Source organism: Anomaloglossus baeobatrachus, chromosome 1 (assembly GCF_048569485.1).
Source record: "Anomaloglossus baeobatrachus isolate aAnoBae1 chromosome 1, aAnoBae1.hap1, whole genome shotgun sequence".
NCBI lineage: Eukaryota > Metazoa > Chordata > Amphibia > Anura > Aromobatidae > Anomaloglossus > Anomaloglossus baeobatrachus.
In genome coordinates, this window is record NC_134353.1 from 488830723 (window position 1) to 488849434 (window position 18712).

The following is an 18712-nucleotide window of genomic DNA, read 5'->3' on the forward strand; positions in this document are numbered from 1 at the left end:
TCTCTGGTTACTGAAGAACAATTATAAGCATTTCAAAAGTTTTAAAAATGTTATTGACAACTACAGTGGAACCTTGGTTTACGAGCCCAATCCGTTCTAGGAGTGTGCTTGTACACCAAGTTACTCGTCTAGCAAAGCAAAATTTCCCATAGGAAATAATGGAAGCTCACACAATTCATTCCACAATTTGTTCAATTTCACATCCTGGTCCCCTATTGTGCCATTACACACAAACTCACACACACACACACACACACACACATACACACATATATTATGCTCACCTTACCATTTGTTCCTTCGCCGGCCTCACGGTTCTTGTAGTCCACAGGTACAGGATGTGTATTGGGTAACCATCGCTTTCAGCGTTTAAGCAGCAGACGTTATACGCAGAAGCCGCTTGCCTCTGATTGGCCAGTGCGCTGACGTCAAAGGCATGAGCTGCTTGCCTCTGATTGGTCAGCTGCCTTTGAAAAGCGGCTGACAGAGGAAGTTCCTCCATCGTTACAACAGTAACCGGATACACATACTGTACCTGCGGACTACAAGAACCAGGAGGCTGGCGAGGGAACGGAAGGTAAGGTGAGCATTATTATTATTATTATTTATTATTATTTATTATTATAGCGCCATCAATTCCATGGCACTTTACATGTGAAAGGGGTATACATAATAGGGACAAGTACAATAATCATAAACAGTACAAGACACAGACAGGTACAGGAGGAGAGAGGTCCCTGCTTGCGAGGGCTCACAGTCTACAAGAGATAGATGAGGATACAGTAGGTTAGGGTAGAGCTGATTGTGCGGGGCTGTATCATAACATAATATGTGTGTGTGCTTGTGTGCGTGTGTGTTTGTGTGTGTATGTTTGTGCGTGTTTGTGTGTGTTTGTACAGACTGCAAGAGCGGGTCAGAGCATGGTGAAAGTACGGAACCGGAAGTATGTGCGGTGAGTATGTGCTCATACAGCAAAGATTGCTCGTAAACTGAGTTACAAATTTACAGCAAGCTTTGCTCGTATAGCGAAATACTCGCACACCAAGTTACTCGTAATCTGAAGTTCCACTGTATATCAGGTTTATGTAAAAACTCAGTATTGATAGTGATGGGCGAACGTGCTCGGTACTGCTTGTTACTCGATCGAGCATGAGCGTGCTTGGGTACTCACGGAACTCTGCTGAGTATCGCGGGTGCTCGGATGTTTCATCCGTGAAACTATTACCACCACGCACAGGCTTGCTTCACTGTATAATGTGTGCAGGCACCCCAGGGAGAGCCAGTCGTAGTCTCTGAAAGGCTCTCCCGGAGGATAAAACAATGTTCTCAGATGTAGTGTGAACAACAACATAAAAAACGCCCTCTCTCCCTCTAGAAATGATCTCTGTATGGGTGGCTGTAAATGAGCAGAAACACGAAAAAGCCAATCAATACTTTTTATAATGTTTCCTACTCGCATTGAGCTTGTCTGATTTCACACACCAGACCCCTTTAAAGCATCTAGTCTGCTCTTGTAATTCAGTCAGCATGACAGCGTGCCCTGTCCTCGTTAACAGATCACTGAAATGATGTAAACATGTAATTTTGTAGCGGGAATAAAAATGTTTGTTTTATTTTCGTGACAGTTAATGACTTTGCAATGTTTTGCAATTCATCTGATCACACTTCAGGACAATCTAGAGTTAATCCAAGTTGCATCTCTAAAACTGAAGAAGCAAACTTTTTGAAAATGATAATTTAGGCCAAAACCTTTGTCCACAAATATCCAATTGCTTAGCTGTCTGTTAGCAGCCCATCTGTTTGCTCATATCTATGACCAGCTTTATTTATTTTCTTTATGCTTTTTATTTGTATGCATATTTTCCATTTCCTATGTGTATTCACCTTCTTTTCACTTTCTATGTCCTTTATAGAGAATTACCGTTTACAGAGTGCCTATGAGAAACATCTAATCATCAAAATTGTTTTAGTAAGTACCGTTCCAAACAGGTGGGTTGTCGAAAAGATTGGGCACAAATGTTAAAAGTTGTAATGTTTCAGATAACAAACATGCTCCTGTGAAAGACTAGAGATGAGCAGACCCATGGAAGTTTGGGTCAACGGGTGCAGCTGGACTTTTGAAACAGTTCAGTTTGGGACCCAGAGTTGACCTGAACCCCAATAGAAGTCACTAATTGGGCAGTTCGGGTCTCTGCACACATGCCGCCAGCCAAAAAGCAGAAAACTTCTGGGGGAGGGTGAGCATTTTACATATTTTTTTTTAATTTGGTGCACACCACATCTAATCACACTGTTGTTACCCCGAGTGAGAGCTGATCAAATACTTCAAGCGGCTCGCACTGTCCTGAGCTCCAAGTGTACCTGAGCTCAGCAGTGATCACACGAGTGATCAGCATACGTAAAGCACCCGCTCTCCGAACTCGAACTCTGGGGTTTTTTTTTGTTAAGTCTTTGTTTGGTACGAATACCTAACACTGAACCCTGGGTTCGCTCATCTCTATGAACACATTTAGCAAAGTCCAGCAATACCACCATAGCACATGTTACTACTCTAGTTTCATGACTCAGCATTGATAATCATTTATCTTATATTGTACGACCGCGCCACACATTTTGCCACACACATTTTGTGCTGAACATTTTTTGTGCCAATGAACAGTTGTGGCAACGAGCCATTATTTAAACTTTGCTATAACTGTACAGCTATGGCAAAAATTAAGAGACCGCAGCAAAATTGTCAGTTTTTCTGATTTTTCTCTTTATGGGTATATTTTTGAGTAATAAAATCTATTTTTTTTTTATTGTATAAACTACTGACAACATGTCTCCGAATTTCCAAGCAATCAATTTTGTATTTATTTTCTGAAAATGAGAAATATTCAAAATAACAAAAAAATGCATTGCTTTCAGATCTCAAATAATGCAAAGAAAACAAGATCATAATCATTTAGAAACAACAATACTAATAATGTTTTACCTCAGGAAGAGTTCAGAAATCAATATTTTGTGGAATAACTATGATTGTTAATCACAGCTTTCATGCTTTCCACCAGTCTTTCACACTGCTTTTGGGTGACCTTATGCCATTCCTGGTGCAAAAATGTAAACAGTTATTCTTTGTTTGATGGCTTGTGACTATCCATCTTCCTCTTGATTACATTCCAGAGGTTTTCAATGGAGTTCAGGTCTGGCGATTTGGCTGGCCATGACAAGGTTTTGATGTGGTGGTCCTTAATTCACACATTGATTGACCTAGCTGTGTGGCATGGCGCATTGTCCTGCTGGAAAAACCAGTCCTCAGAGTTGGGGAACATTGCCTGAGCAGAAGGAAGCAACTGTTTTTTCAGGATAACCTTGTATGTGGCTTGATTCATACGTCCTTCACAAAGTTTAATCTGCTTAATTCAGGCCTTGCTGAAGCATCCCCAGATCATCACTGATCCTCCACCAAATTTCACAATGGGTGCAAGATACTGTGGCTTGTACACCTTCCAGGTCTCCGTCTAACCATTAGACGACCAGGTGTTGGGCACAGCTGAAAATTAGACTCATCAGAGAAGATTACTTTACTCTAGAAATTGGGCAGATTAAACTTTACCAGACACCAATGTGGCAGTCTTTCTCGGAGCAAAAAAAAATCTGATTCTTTTTCATATCATAGATAAACCCTTTTAGACCAAGTTTGTTCTTCGAAACATATTACAAGCTGTTTTTTTCCCCCTATTTATTTAGTTCCAGTTTGTAAATTCCTACCTGAGTCTTTTCTACATTGGTTTCTACCTCAAGGACATGGAGCGACTCAAGGAGGTGAGGGGGAGCATCCTTCCCTGGTTTTCCTTTTTTTGTATGCATTTCTAGTTATTACAATGTTGGTCTTGTGATGATGACATTTGTACCATTGCTTCTTAACATTTTTTATAAATAAAAAGGCTGTATTCCCACTGATTTGTGTGCACTAACATAACATGTTTTACCCGATAAAACATGTTTTAGCTTTACTATTAAATTAAAGCCAAGATCCATTGTATGGCCTGGCCTGGGGTTGAATAGATATGCTATATATACACACATACAGAGTGCAGTCCATAAGTCTTTGCATAGCGACATGGTTTGTAAGTTTGGCTCTTTATTTCATCCCATTGGACTTGTGCTGATAAGAGTGATTATTGTCACCTATTCTGTTTGATTGTTTCTTTGGTTGTTCGTGCATACTCCACTTCTTTCTTCATCAAGCCATTTTACAGGTTTCTTTCTGCTTTCATCATGTTTAAGGTCACTGTTTGATGGGGACGGACATGCATGCCTGGGAAATGAAATGGCTTAAAGGATAAGTTCAGTGTTCATGATTTTTTTCTAGAAATATCCTGCTAGTATAATAATTACTGTACTGTAGGATGTCCATCTCTGGCTGTAAGTCTTCTCCCTTTACAGTGGATGCTGAGTCTTGCTCCTCTTATGTTGCTGCTCAGGACTGTAAATTGTACAGTCAGCTTAACCCCTTCACGACCAATGACGGATATATCCGTCATGGATCGTGTGAGGTTAATCCCCGCCCCCTGCCGTGGGCAGGTCGCAGCGATCCGCGCACATATCAGCTGTTTTCAACAGTTGACATGTGTGCCTGCATGTTACGAGTGGAATCGCATTCCACCCGCAACATTTAACCCCTTACATCACGCTGCCAAAGTCTGGCAGCGAGATGTATATGCGCGCGGCCATTACTTTTACTTACCGCCGCCCCCACCGGAAGTCACGTGCGTGATCACGTGATATTTCGGTGCTTGCCATGGTAGCACAGTTTCATGTGATGACTCCTGTTGCTGACATGAATTGCTTTCGGTTTCACTCAGCTCGGAGCCGAGTGAGGCAGAAAGTGAGCAAATCTGCTGTTTACAGCTGTATAGCTGTGATCAGCAGACAGGGCAGAGTGATCGGATGGTGATCCATATAGCCCCCTAGGGGGACTAGTAAAATAAAAAAAAAGTAAAAAAAAAGTTTTAAAAAAAACAAAAAACCTAAAAGTTCAAATCGCCCCCCTTTCGCCCCATTGAAAATTAAAGGGTTAAAAAATAAAAAATATACACATATATTGTATCGCTGCGTTCAGAAATGCCCGATCTATCAAACTGTACAATCAATTAATCTGATCAGTAAACGGCGTAGCGGCAAGAAAATTCCAACCGCCAAAATTTCGTTTTTTGCGCAAAATGCAATGATAGGCGATCAAAAGGTACCATCTGCACAAAAATGGTACCACTAGAAACGCCAGCTCAAGACGCAAAAAATAAGCTGTCACTGAGCCATAGATCCCGAAAATTGAGAACGCTACAGGTTTCGTAAAATGGCGCAAAACGTGCGCCACTTTTATTGGACAAAATTGTGATTTTTTTTTTAACCCCTTAGATACAAGTAAACCTATACATGTTTGGTGTCTACAAACTCGCACCGACCTCAGGCATTGCAGCGACACACAAGTTTTACCATATAGTGAACATGGTGAATAAAATATCCCAAAAACTATTGTGCGATCACACTTTTTTTGCAGTTTTTCCACACTTGGAATTTTTTTGCTGTTTTCCAGTACACTATATGGTAAAACTTATGGTTTCATTTAAAAGTACAACTTGTCAAGCCCTTATATGGCAAGATTGACAGAAAAATAAAAAAGTTACGGCTCTCGGAAGAAGGGGAGCAAAAATAAAAACACAAAAACGGAAAACGCTCTGGGGCGGGGTTAAATGCAGTAGCCCCCCTGCCTCCTCCTTCATATTGCAGACTCAATGGCAGTTAATCATCTGGTTTCAATCAATGCTGTGTTCTGTGAAGTAGCAGGAGGATCAAAACTCAGATATTCTCCCTCTTTAGAGTCCTTTACTCTCAGGCTTGCAGCCAGGTATGTGCATTGTCTGCATGCATGTGGTGAATTGCTTTCAATTCATTGTGCTGCCTACGTCTTGATCAACAGTGACCGGATTAAAACAGAATCACATGTTACAGGGTTTATACTCAAACCTTCCCTTGATCACTTAAAAAGGGTTGTTCACTTGTTATACTTTAAGTTGATACAGCATACCAGAGAGACAGTTCACTGCTACAGCCAATCACTGACCATGACGGTAAAAAATGTGACCAAAATGCAATCGGTGATTGGCTGCAGCCAGTGACTGTACTGGCAGAAGATGATGTTCTGAGACTAGCTCCATACATCCTTTTTCAGTTAACAGACATATACGTGCAGTAACTAATCACTAGCCAGTGATAGCATGCAGCTGTCAGGTACCCGTTCAACTGGAAAAGGTAGCACAGACATCAGTAGGAACCCGGCAAAAGGGTAGAGGACATCTATAAGTTGAGTATACATTGAAATATTAGTTCAAAGTGTGCTGGACTATTGAAAAAAAAAAAAAATTGGAAAAGCTATAGTAACGCAAATGTATTTTATCAGAGAAATGAAACCATGTGTCTCATAGAATAAAAAGAATTATGTAGTACACAGAATAAGACAGATGCCAAAATTTACCATAATAAAGAACAAATCTTCAGATATCCCTGCAAGCCTTGGGCCTTGGGTCCCAGCAGCTTTGCTTCTAGCTTTTGCATTACATAGCCCATTATGTCCTATGCTGTGAAAGTCCCCTTCACACAACTGCTGATGGCGGGCAGACACCGGAAATATTTTCCTATGTCGAGCACAAGCCAGAAGTATGTTGGTAAGATAGATATATATATATATACTAGAAGGTGGCCCGATTCTACGCATCGGGTATTCTAGAATTTACGTATTGTGTAGTTCATGTATGATTTTTGTTATATATATAGATGTTGTTGTGTGTAGTTACCAAGTGTTTGTGTAGGGCGCTGTACATGTTCTGAGTGTCTCGGGGGGTGAGAGCGGTGTTGTATGTGTGTTGCGTGTGTTGCGTTGTTTGTGGAGCGCTGTGTGTCTGTAGCGTTGTGTGTGTGTGTGTGTTGTGCGGTTTGTGTGGGTGTGGTGTGTTTTGGGGGGAGGTATGTTTTGAGCAATGTGTGTGTTGTGCAGTATGTGCGTATATTTGTGTGTGCAGCGTTGTCTGTGTGTGTGGGTGTCTGTGTAGGGCGTTGTTTGTGATTCCTAGTGTGTGTGTGTTGTGCAGTGCGCGTGTGTGTGTGTGTTGGGGGGAGGTGTGCACCTCCCATCGTGCTCCATCCCCCATGCTGCGCACCCCCCATCGTGCTGCATCCCCCATGCTGCGCACTCCCAAACGTGCTCCATCCGCCATGCTGCGCACTCCCAAACGTGGTCCATCCGCCATGCTGCGCACTCCCAAACGTGCTCCATCCGCCATACTGCGCACTCCCCATCGTGCTGCATCCCCCATGCTGCGCACTCCCAAACGTGCTCCATCCGCCATGCTGCGCACTCCCCATCGTGCTCTATCCGCCATGCTGCACACTCCCAAACGTGCTCCATCCGCCATGCTGCGCACTCCCAAACGTGCTCCATCCGCCATGCTGCGCACCCCCTATCATGCTCCATCCGCCATGCTGCGCACTCCCAAACGTGCTCCACCCGCCATGCTGCGCACTCCCAAACGTGCTCCATCCGCCATGCTGCGCACTCCCAAACGTGCTCCATCCGCCATGCTGCGCACTCCCAAACGTGGTCCATCCGCCATGCTGCGCACTCCGAAACGTGCTCCATCCGCCATGCTGCGCACTCCCAAACGTGCTCTATCCGCCATACTGCGCACTCCCCATCGTGCACCATCCGGCATGCTGCGCACTCCCAAACGTGCTCCATCCGCCATGCTGCGCACTCCCAAACGTGCTCCATCCGCCATGCTGCGCACTTCCAAACGTGCTCCATCCGCCATGCTGCGCACTCCCAAACGTGCTCCATCCGCCATGCTGCGCGCTCCCAAACGTGGTCCATCCGCCATGCTGCGCACTCCCAAACGTGCTCCATCCGCCATGCTGCGCACTCCGAAACGTGCTCCATCCGCCATACTGCGCACTCCCAAACGTGCTCCATCCGCCATACTGTGCACTCCCCATCGTGCTCTATCCGCCATGCTGCACACTCCCAAACGTGCTCCATCCGCCATGCTGCGCACTCCCAAACGTGCTCCATCCGCCATGCTGCGCACCCCCTATCATGCTCCATCCGCCATGCTGCGCACTCCCAAACGTGCTCCACCCGCCATGCTGTGCACTCCCAAACGTGCTCCATCCGCCATGCTGCGCACTCCCAAACGTGCTCCATCCGCCATGCTGCGCACTCCCAAACGTGGTCCATCCGCCATGCTGCGCACTCCCAAACGTGCCCCATCCGCCATGCTGCGCACTCCCAAACGTGCTCCATCCGCCATACTGCGCACTCCCCATCGTGCACCATCCGGCATGCTGCGCACTCCCAAACGTGCTCCATCCGCCATGCTGCGCACTCCCAAACGTGCTCCATCCGCCATGCTGCGCACTTCCAAACGTGCTCCATCCGCCATGCTGCGCACTCCCAAACGTGCTCCATCCGCCATGCTGCGCGCTCCCAAACGTGGTCCATCCGCCATGCTGCGCACTCCCAAACGTGCTCCATCCGCCATGCTGCGCACTCCGAAACGTGCTCCAACCGCCATACTGCGCACTCCCAAACGTGCTCCATCCGCCATACTGCGCACTCCCCATCGTGCACCATCCGGCATGCTGCGCACTCCCAAACATGCTCCATCCGTCATGCTGCGCACTCCCAAACGTGCTCCATCCGTCATGCTGCGCACTCCCAAACGTGCTCCATCCGCCATGCTGCGCACTCCCAAACGTGCTCCATCCGCCATGCTGCGCACCCCCCATCATGCTCCATCCGCTTAGGAGTGCGCAGCATGCCGGATGGTGCACGATGGGGAGTGCGCAGTATGGCGGATGGAGCACGTTTGGGAGTGCGCAGCATGGCGGATGGAGCACGTTTGGGAGTGCGCAGCATGGCGGATGGACCACGTTTGGGAGTGCGCAGCATGGCGGATGGACCACGTTTGGGAGTGCGCAGCATGGCGGATGGACCACGTTTGGGAGTGCGCAGCATGGGGGATGCAGCACGATGGGGAGTGCGCAGTATGGCGGATGGAGCACGTTTGCTCAGCCTCTCTCCTTCCAGCCTCCCTCAGCATCAGCCCCCCCCTCCCAGCCTTCCCCAAGATCAGCCTCTCTGCTCCCAGCCTCCTCCAGCACGCCGTGCTCCTCTGCCGACACTCACCCACACCCGATCGCATCCACTCACCCACACAACCGATCGCATCCACTCACCCACACAACCGATCGCATACACTCACACACACACCCAATCGCATACACTCACACACACCCGATCGCATACACTCACACACACCCGATCGCATACACTCACACACACACCCGATCGCATACACTCACACACACCCGATCGCATACACTCACACACACCCGATCGCATACACTCACACACACACCCGATCGCATACACTCACACACACCCGATCGCATACACTCACACACACCCGATCGCATACACTCACACACACAGACACTGACGATATTGCACATACGCGCTGATACTCACAACATCCGGGGATATCACATGCTTCTGGCCATGTGATCCTCCGTCAGGTCCTGGAAGCTCACAGCACAATATCGCCGCCGAGAAGCAAGCGATATCCCAGGATGTTGTGAGTATGTGGATGCGATGTGATGTGTGTATGTGAGTGAGTGTGATCTGATTTGTGTGTGTGTGTGTGCTGTTATGTTATGTATGTTCTGCAGCTGCAGGACCTTGATGTGTGGATGCGATGTGATGTGTGTGTGATGTGTGTGTGAGGTGTGTGTGAGAGTGAGTGGGAGCCGGTGTACACTGGTAACTATGATACACATCGGGTAACTAAGGGACCTTAGTTACCCGATGTGTATAATGGTTACCAGCTTTCACGGCCTCCGTGAAGATCCCAGCATCGCAAGGTTATGTCTGGCGCTGCTGGGATCCTGACGGAGCCGGTGTAGAAGCAAGCGATATCCCAGCATGTTGTGATGTGTGAGGTGTGTGTGAGAGTGAGTGTGAGAGTGAGTGTGATCTGATGTGTGTGTGTTCTCACCTGGGAATCGGAGCCCCGTGTCAGTTGGGCCACAGCGAGCGTGCATTGCGTGAGGGGGCGGGGCCTGCAGAGAGCCGGGGCGAGAGGCCAATCCGTGTGGGGGGGCGGGGCCATGGCGAGCCCAGCGGCCAATCAGCTTTGTGTCACCGTAAGGACACAATTTCGGAGCATGACAGACAGACAGACAGATAGACAGACAGACAGACAGACAGAATAAGGCAATTATATATATAGATATATATACTGTATACATATATAATGTTATATACACTACTCACATATTTGGCTTTCGGGTGAAATTTTAGGATGATCCTACAATGTACTCTAACCTTTTCAGGTGATCTTAATGTGACTTTCTCTAACCTTTTGACTGCACATGTCCAACTGTTCATGTTTCACTACTTTTTGCACAATTTGCTGCTCTCTAACAAGGATCTTAATAGCAAAATTCACAACAGGTGATCCATGAATCACCCATTAAATTTCGGGGTTCAATTAGAATTGATAAACAGTCCTTCTCATCATGCTGCTCACATTTTGACATCATGAGACCAAGGTGACATCTAACAATTTATGAACAGTACCTCGCTATTGCGATGCTTCAAGCACGAAGTTCTCAGACAGAAGTGGCAACTGAGCTGACAGTGTCAGAGTGTCATCAACAGGTTGCAACACAGCTTTAGAGTGACTGGAAAAGACACAGAAAGGCATAGAAGCTGATATCTTTTGTACACATTTCAAACTGATGACCGTTTCATTGTGAACAGTGCTCTTCAGAACCGGATGATGAATGCCACACAATTCCAGGCACATATAATGGAAATGTAAGGCACCCAAGTGTCACATCAGAACATTCAAAACCATTTACAATAGCGTGGTATGCATGTTAGACGAACGTCAAGAGTACCTGAGCACACCACCAAGCACAGGTGTCATCATCTTGCTGGCCGAGGGACCAGTGGGCCTCAGTGCTGTTCACTGATGAAAGTTTTTTCACGCTGATGAGAAATGATGACCGCCAATGATGTTGGCCATGTCAAGGAGACTATACATCAGCCACTGTAGTCAACAGACTAGCCTTTTGGTGGTGGTGGTGGTGGTGGTGGTGTTACAGTATGGGCAGTTGTGTCTAGTCCATACAGAACTTCCCTACACTTTGTTAATGGTACAGTGACAAGCCCATACTACTTGATCAACATCATTAATTCATCAATGTGCCTCTGCATGAACAATACAGGCCTAAATTTATCTTCATGGACAACAATGCACCTGCTCATCTTGGTGGCATCATTAAGCAATGGCTACTGAAGACTGGGGTACTTCAAACAGAGTGGCCTCCACTTTCTCCAGATCTGAATCCCATAGAAAACCTATGGAATCAACTAAGTCGCCGTGTAGAGGCTCCTAACTGTACCCTAGAACCTTAAAGACCTGGGGGCCGCCCTACAAGAAGAGTGGAATGTCATGCCTGAGCAGACAGTAACTTGATTTGTGAACAGCATGAGACGTCATTGTTAAGCTCTAATTCAGAGGTCCCCAACTTTTTGACCTTGAGAGCTCTGAAAGAGGGTTGCGCACCACACTCAGCTCTCACCCCACTGACCATAATGACACAAAGAGACCCCATTAGAGGTTTACTGACAGTCAAAGCTTCTCCAGAGAAATCTCACCAAGGCATTAATATCAAGATCTAAGGGTTCCTACCTTACCCGCATTCAGATCTGCTTTACTGTTGGGGGCTACTCACAAAAGTCACCATCTGGGGAGCTGCCCTTTATAGCTGTTTGCTTGACCAAGTGCTTATGCACCAAGCTGAAAACAGGCCCGTTAGCCACTTGTGGCTCATGAGCCTCAGGTTGGGGACCCCTGTTGTAATTGATGCTCAAGGCCACATGACAAGTTATTGAAACTGACATTTTTGGGGGGTATACCCACCACTGTTGTTGGCTTTTTCATTCATTTCATTCTTATACTTAAATGCTCTACTTTTTATGATAAAATATCACTGTAGAGTGAACTTATTACATTTTGTGAGTAGTGTATATATTTTAAACACCAAGATATATCATTTTAAGGGTTGTTTTGTCTGAATTTGATGATAGAATATGTTAGGAATCAGAAGTGCCCAAACACATTTGATGTTGGTCGACACGTAAGGCTAAAAGCTAATTTTTCCGACTCACCCTTGCACATGCACATTTTACTTGGCAAAAAGTACATATATTTTCAATGAATAGAGAGGAAAAGGTGCTAACAAACAATTCCGGCTTCATCTTAAACCAGGAGAACAGAGGAATTGGGCATTGAAATTACACATGCCCGGTCCATCTTTCCCTAACATCATCTGGTGGTCAGAGGCCCCCATACACATTAAATGGTTGACCGGACCTGCTGGAATCAACTGCTTTGGCTGGCTTTGTGTATGGGGGCTTTTCATTTACAGTGGTGTTATATTAAACCTCTAAGTTACTGTAATAGCACTATGTTATTCCAGTCTCTCCAAACCTTGCACACTCCAATATGTAGTTTGTTTTTCTGGTATCTGAAAGGATCTACAACTCCAAAGTGTACAACCCAGATCTTGTTAGTACATACTTTCCAGTTTGAAAATTAAAAAATAGATACCCCAACATGTGATTTTGCTTTAACCCTTTCATTTCTGTTATTTTATATTTTTCATTGTTTATTCTCCTTTTTTTCCCCTTTCTCTCTCCTTTTCCTTATGTTTTCCTTCACCCTTACACCTTCCCTTTCCAACCTCCCTGCAGCTCCTGCTCGTTTTCTCTCTACCCCACAGCTTCACCCGTCAGATTAAAGATGCCCTTCTCCCTTTCCTCACCCTAAAGTTTCACCTGTTCCTCATCGTCCTCAGGGGGCTTCTCAGATCAGCCTGGCGGTTCATCAAGTCTAAAGTATGAAATGGGTGGTGGAGTAGTGATCCATCACCTGCTTCTAATGTTACACTGTTTAATAAACTTGATTTAGGAATAGGCAAATTGTTTTGACATTGCTAGTTTTGTGTTAGTGAAGCAATGGTAATAGTGCTAGGTGAGTCATAATATGGAAAATTTCACAATGAATTTCTTATGTTTTGAAGGAAAGCTCTACCTATTGTTCCATTAACTTACATTCTGCAGTGCATTTTAGGGGTTCCAATGTCATACAGATAGAGTAACATAATTGTCAGATTCCAGCAGACTTATGGATTGCACAACACATTATCTAACTAAAGATGTATAATTAAACTGCAAAGTTTCCATCTAAAGGGGTATTCAGACCATTGATCTCTTTGGTGTAAATAGAATATCTTGAAAGAGTGGATCACAGAGTAAAGGCCTCATGCTTATCTAAACCTCTCCACTTTTCTTGTCTGCCACTGGCATAAGGACCACCAAGGAATACAAGTACCCCACCAATAAGTCATATGAATTTCACTGGTGAGAAAAACTCTTTCAAAACTTTCCTAGCGACAACCATTTTTTGGAGACACACCCTTCTGAACTGCTGAATTGACAGAGTAATCAGGTGTATGTGCTTATGGCAACTGCTGTAAATGGAAGCGAATTGACAAAGCAATGTTGGAGATTGTTATAATCATGAGTAAATGATGGATGGAATCAGGGCTGGCTCCAGGTTTTTGTGGGCCCCGGGCGAAAGAGTTTCAGTGGGCCCCATCTAAACACAGGCATGCACATACAGATACATACACATACAGGCATATGTACATATACTGTACATATTTAAAGAGAAATTCAGAAAAACACATATAAACAAATTTCTGACACACACAGGCACACATCATACACACAGACACATTAGAGGTATTATTAATATGGGGAAGCCAGCAGCAGCCTCACTCACCTCCCCCGCTTATCTCCCGTTCAGATCCTCCAGGGCATGTGTCTGTGCTGCACAGATTGTTGGCCGTCACTAACAGACATGGCTGCATACAGACACTGCTGTATATACATCATAGGAGAGGCTGGGGACATACACATTACTGGGGGGGCATACACATTACTGAGAAGGGCAATGGGGGGCAGCTCCAAAGGGGGGGATACAGCTCTGAGGGGTATACAGCATTGGGGTGGAGGGGGACATACAGCTCTGGGTGGTATACACTACTCGGGTGGAAGGGACATAGAGCTCTGGGGGGTATACAGCACTGGGGTAGAAGGGACATAGAGCTCTGGGGGATATACAGCACTGGGGTGGAAGGGACATAGACCTCTGGGTGGGGTATACAGCACTGGGGTGGAGGGGACATATAGCTCTGGGGGGTATAGAAGTATGCAGCCCCCACATTCCTCCATATAACATAATGCATATTGCTCCACATAATTTAATGCAGGCGCATATTAATCCTTATAATGCACCCGCATATTCCTGCATAGTGTTATGCAGCCCTCATAGTCCTCCATATAGAATAATGCACCAAATATTCATCCATATAATATAATGTACCAAATATTCATCCATATAATATAATGCACCAAATATTCATCGATATAATATAATGCACCAAATAATTATCCATATAATATAATGCTCCCCACATTGCACCACATAATATAATGCAGCCCCCATGTAGCAGCCCCCATGTAGCAGCACTATGCAGCCCCATGTAGCAGCACTATGCAGCCCCATGTAGCAGTATTAAGCAGCCCCATGTAGCAGCATTATACAGCCCCATGTAGCAGTATTAAGCAGCCCCATGTAGCAGCATTAACAGCCCCATGTAACAGCACTATGCAGCCCCATGTAGCAGCACTATGCACCCCATGTAGCAGCATTATGTAGCCCCATGTAGCAGCATTATACAGCCCCATGCAGCAGCATTATGTAGCCTCATGTAGCAGCATTATGCAGCCCCATAGTCGTCTGGCCACCATGATCAATACATACTCACTTCCTCCTTGTTCCCCCCGCTGCTCCGGTCTCCTCTGCGTCCACTGTTCTGCCGCTCTGACAGCTCAGGACACAGGTGCGCACAGTAATGACGTCATCACGCTCCTCTGTACTGAGCTGTCAGAGGCAGAGCGTAGACCGACGCTGCAGGAGAATGATGAGAGAGTGCGCCACTCCCTCTATCATCATTGCTTTCAATTGTATTGGCATCTGCGATGCCGATACAATTGAAAGTGCGATCCTCAGCGGGAAGGGGGGGGCCATGGGAGGTAAGGGAGGCCGGTGCAGCGCTGGCATTGGGCCTCTCCTCTCTGACTCACGGGTTCCAAAGCGGCCGTGTGGCCTGCCGCCATTGGCAGTACGCCACCCTGCCGTCTGCGAGTGGGCCACCTCGGCGGTGGATGGAGTACAGTTGGCTTCTCCAGAGACTAGTTTGTGAAAGCGGAGACGTATGCAGAGCTTTATCTGTGTGTTTTTAGAGGCTTGTAGTCCCCATACACATCAGGTTAACACTGGTCAAACTCACCAGTTATCTAATGTATATGAGGGTCTCCCAACTCTCCCACGACAGACAATGTCAGAGGAAAGAAGGATCTAGTGCTTGGATTTCCAAAGACTTATCCTTTTGTTCTCAGGGAGATAAGCCACTCTCATAAAAGTCTGGCAGCGGCTCTCTCATATGGAATACAGGAGTGCTTTTCAGCAAGATGGGGACTTGAGAGAGATGGCTGTTAGAGATGAACAAACCTGTGGAAATTCGGGTTCTCTGTGCTCGGCGGGACTTTTGGTTTGGGACCTGGACCTTACCCAATCTTGACCACAAACCCCATATGTCAATGTGGACCTGAAGTTCTGTGCTATAAAATGGCTATTAAATGGTTGTAGTAAGGGCTAGGGGACTGCAAAATTGCCTTGCAAATATGTTTGATATATAATAATTTTTTAAATAGAAGGGATCCCACAACATTTTTTTAAAATGATTTAAATAAATAATTAAAAAAAAATGCATGAGCTCCACCCTATTTTTGATAACCAATCAAAGTAAAGCAGACAGCTAGGGGCTGGTATTATCAGGGTGAGAAGGACCATGATTATTTGGCCCTTACCAGACTAAACATTCTAGTCCGCAGCCGCACCAAAAGCAGCGCATCTGTTAGATGCGCCAATTCTGGCACTTTGCCCAGATCTTCCCGATTGCCCTTGTGCAGAGGCAATCAGGGTAATACTTTTGGGGTTGATGTCTGCTGTGAATTGACAGCTGACAACAAGCCCAGGGGCTAGTAATGGATAGGTGTCTATCAGACAGACCTATTACTAATCCAGCAAAAGTAGAGCTCAAAAAGACACCAACACAGGATAAAAAAAAGTTTATTTAAATAAAGACTTCCCCACACTGCATCATTCACCAATTTCTTACTTCAAAATAAATCCTGGACTTTCGAACACAATCCAATCGTGGATAAAGACTCACCCTGCGCTCTTTTTAAGCAATTTATTACTTCAAAATAAATCCTGGAAGTTCTGACATAATCCAAAGAGTAATGTCCAACACCACCCATCGATTCCTATAGAGCTTCGTTCTGAGAACTTTCTCAGAACAACGTTCCAGAGGTCACTGCCGTCAGCGGCTGGACTGGAATTCCGTGCCTGCCACTGACCCGCTGTGACCTCCGAAGCCTCTTTCTGAGAACGTTTTTAGAAGCAGGCCCCATAGCTCATTCCTAGTCAGCAGTATGTGCGTAATTTCTCATGCTTATGACTGGCAGTGACCTATGGAGTGTCGTTCTGAGAAAGTTCTCGAAGCAAAGCTTCATAGGAATCAATGACCAGTGACCTATTTATTATTTTCATAAATAATTTTAAAACACAGCATATAATTCCCTCTATTTTTAATAACCAGCCAAGGTAAAGCAGACAGCGTAGAGTTGCAGCCCATCACTGTCTGATTTACCTACTGTATGCTGGTTATCAAAAATAGGCGGGAGCCTACTTAATTTTTTTTTTAATCTTTATTGTTCACAACAGCGCACAGTCATCTTTTCCCCATGCACTAAAGCTTGTTGATTGGCTGCACTGCAGCCTTTCAACAAACATTATTAAAGGGAACCTGTCAGGTCACTTATGCATTCTAACCCAGAAGCAGGGTGATGTGTGGCCTAGTAACCCCTTCCTACCCATCCCTGTGTTGTAATAGTGTGTAATATGAATGTATAAAAATATGTTTTATTACTTCCGTGTTCCCTATGTAAATGATCAGAGGCTCTAGCTCCCTGGGCGTCAATTGTCCTGTGGGCGTTTGCATGGTTTGTGTGGTATCACGCCTCTTGTGAGCGTGATACTATGAATTACATGAGCGACGTCACCGTCAGCTCCTTGAGATCCCGCGTGTGCGCGCTTACCATTACCGCAGCCTTGTTATCCAGGTGCTCGCTTCTCGGCTCCAGATGTGCACTGCACATGCTCAGAAGACTCCTGCGGTTCAGACCATGCGCAGAGCGCGTCTGAAGCCGAGAAGTGAGCACCCGGATAACAAGGCTGCAGGAATGGTAAATGTGCACGCGTGGGATCTCAAGGATCGACGGGGATGTCGCTCATGTAAATCCATGGTACAACGGCCACAGGGGTGTGATACCACGGAAACCATGCAAATGCCAACGGGGCGATGCGACGCCCAGGGGACTAGAGCCCCTTCTCATTTACATAGGGATCATGTAATTAATAAAATATATTTTTATTCATTCATATTACACAATATTACAACACAGGGATGGGTAGGAAGGGGTTACTAGGCCACACATCACCCCTGCTTCTAGGTTAGACACATAAATTACCTGATAGGTTCCCTTTAACATGTGAACAGTATCCGAATACCAAACTCGGACAATGATTTTTTTTTTAGAGTTCATGTTTGAATCTTAACCCACGGACACCCAGTGTCTGGTACGAACCCCGAACTTTACCGTTGCGATTCGCTCATCCCTAATGGCTATCTATTGTATGTGGTTGGCTCAACTTTTCTTAGGGTGCATTTATATTGTTTAATTAATTATTGTGAATGAGTGAACCTAGGAACTCTTGTTTCCCAATAAACAGCAAGTATATAGAGAAAGCCAATTTTCTGATGAACAAGTAAAACACTTTTAAGTCAGGCCCCTTTACACACTGAGACTTTCTAGCGATCCCACCAGCGATCCCAACCTGGCCGGGATCGCTACAAAGTTTCTGGTGAGTCGCTGGTGAGCTGTGAAACAGGCATAACTGGCCAACGACGCAGCAGCGATACGGACCTGCAGAACGATCTAGCTAGTCATTGGGGACGTGTCAAAGCATCTTTTTGAAAGGGAAGTCGCTAACGAAGTCGTTGTAAGGCCGGAGTCACACTTGCGAGAGACTCGCACTAGTCTTGTATCACATCACCTGGCATGGCCACACACTCTCCTGACAGGACCGGGTCGGCTGTATGTATTTCTATGCAGCTGAGACACTCCTGTCCGGAGAGTGTGCGGCCATGCCGGGTGAAGCACTGCAAGACTCGCGCGAGTCTCTCGCAAGTGTAACTCCGGCCTTTCGGTGTCAAACACACTGATGCATGCTTCGCAGTGGGAAACAAAGGACCAAAAATGGTCCTGAAAGATTTGTAGCAATCAGCGACCTCACAGCAGGGGCCAAGTTGCTGATATGTTTCACACACTGCAATGTCGCTGGGGAGG

The 18712-nt window shown here is 45.8% G+C and overlaps 1 protein-coding gene across 2 annotated transcripts in view; it reads left to right on the forward strand.

The window, feature by feature from the left end:
* The window catches only part of ANO8 (anoctamin 8), a 210786-nt gene that overhangs the window by 139043 nt on the left and 53031 nt on the right, over positions 1–18712 (forward strand). The window contains exons 11-13 of one of the 2 annotated variants that reach the window (XM_075315516.1): positions 1914–1969; positions 3733–3807; positions 12863–13006. In XM_075315516.1, coding sequence (XP_075171631.1) covers positions 1914–1969; positions 3733–3807; positions 12863–13006 — 275 coding nt within the window. The remainder of the gene's footprint in view (positions 1–1913; positions 1970–3732; positions 3808–12862; positions 13007–18712) is intronic. The other variant, XM_075315525.1, reaches the window with a different exon arrangement.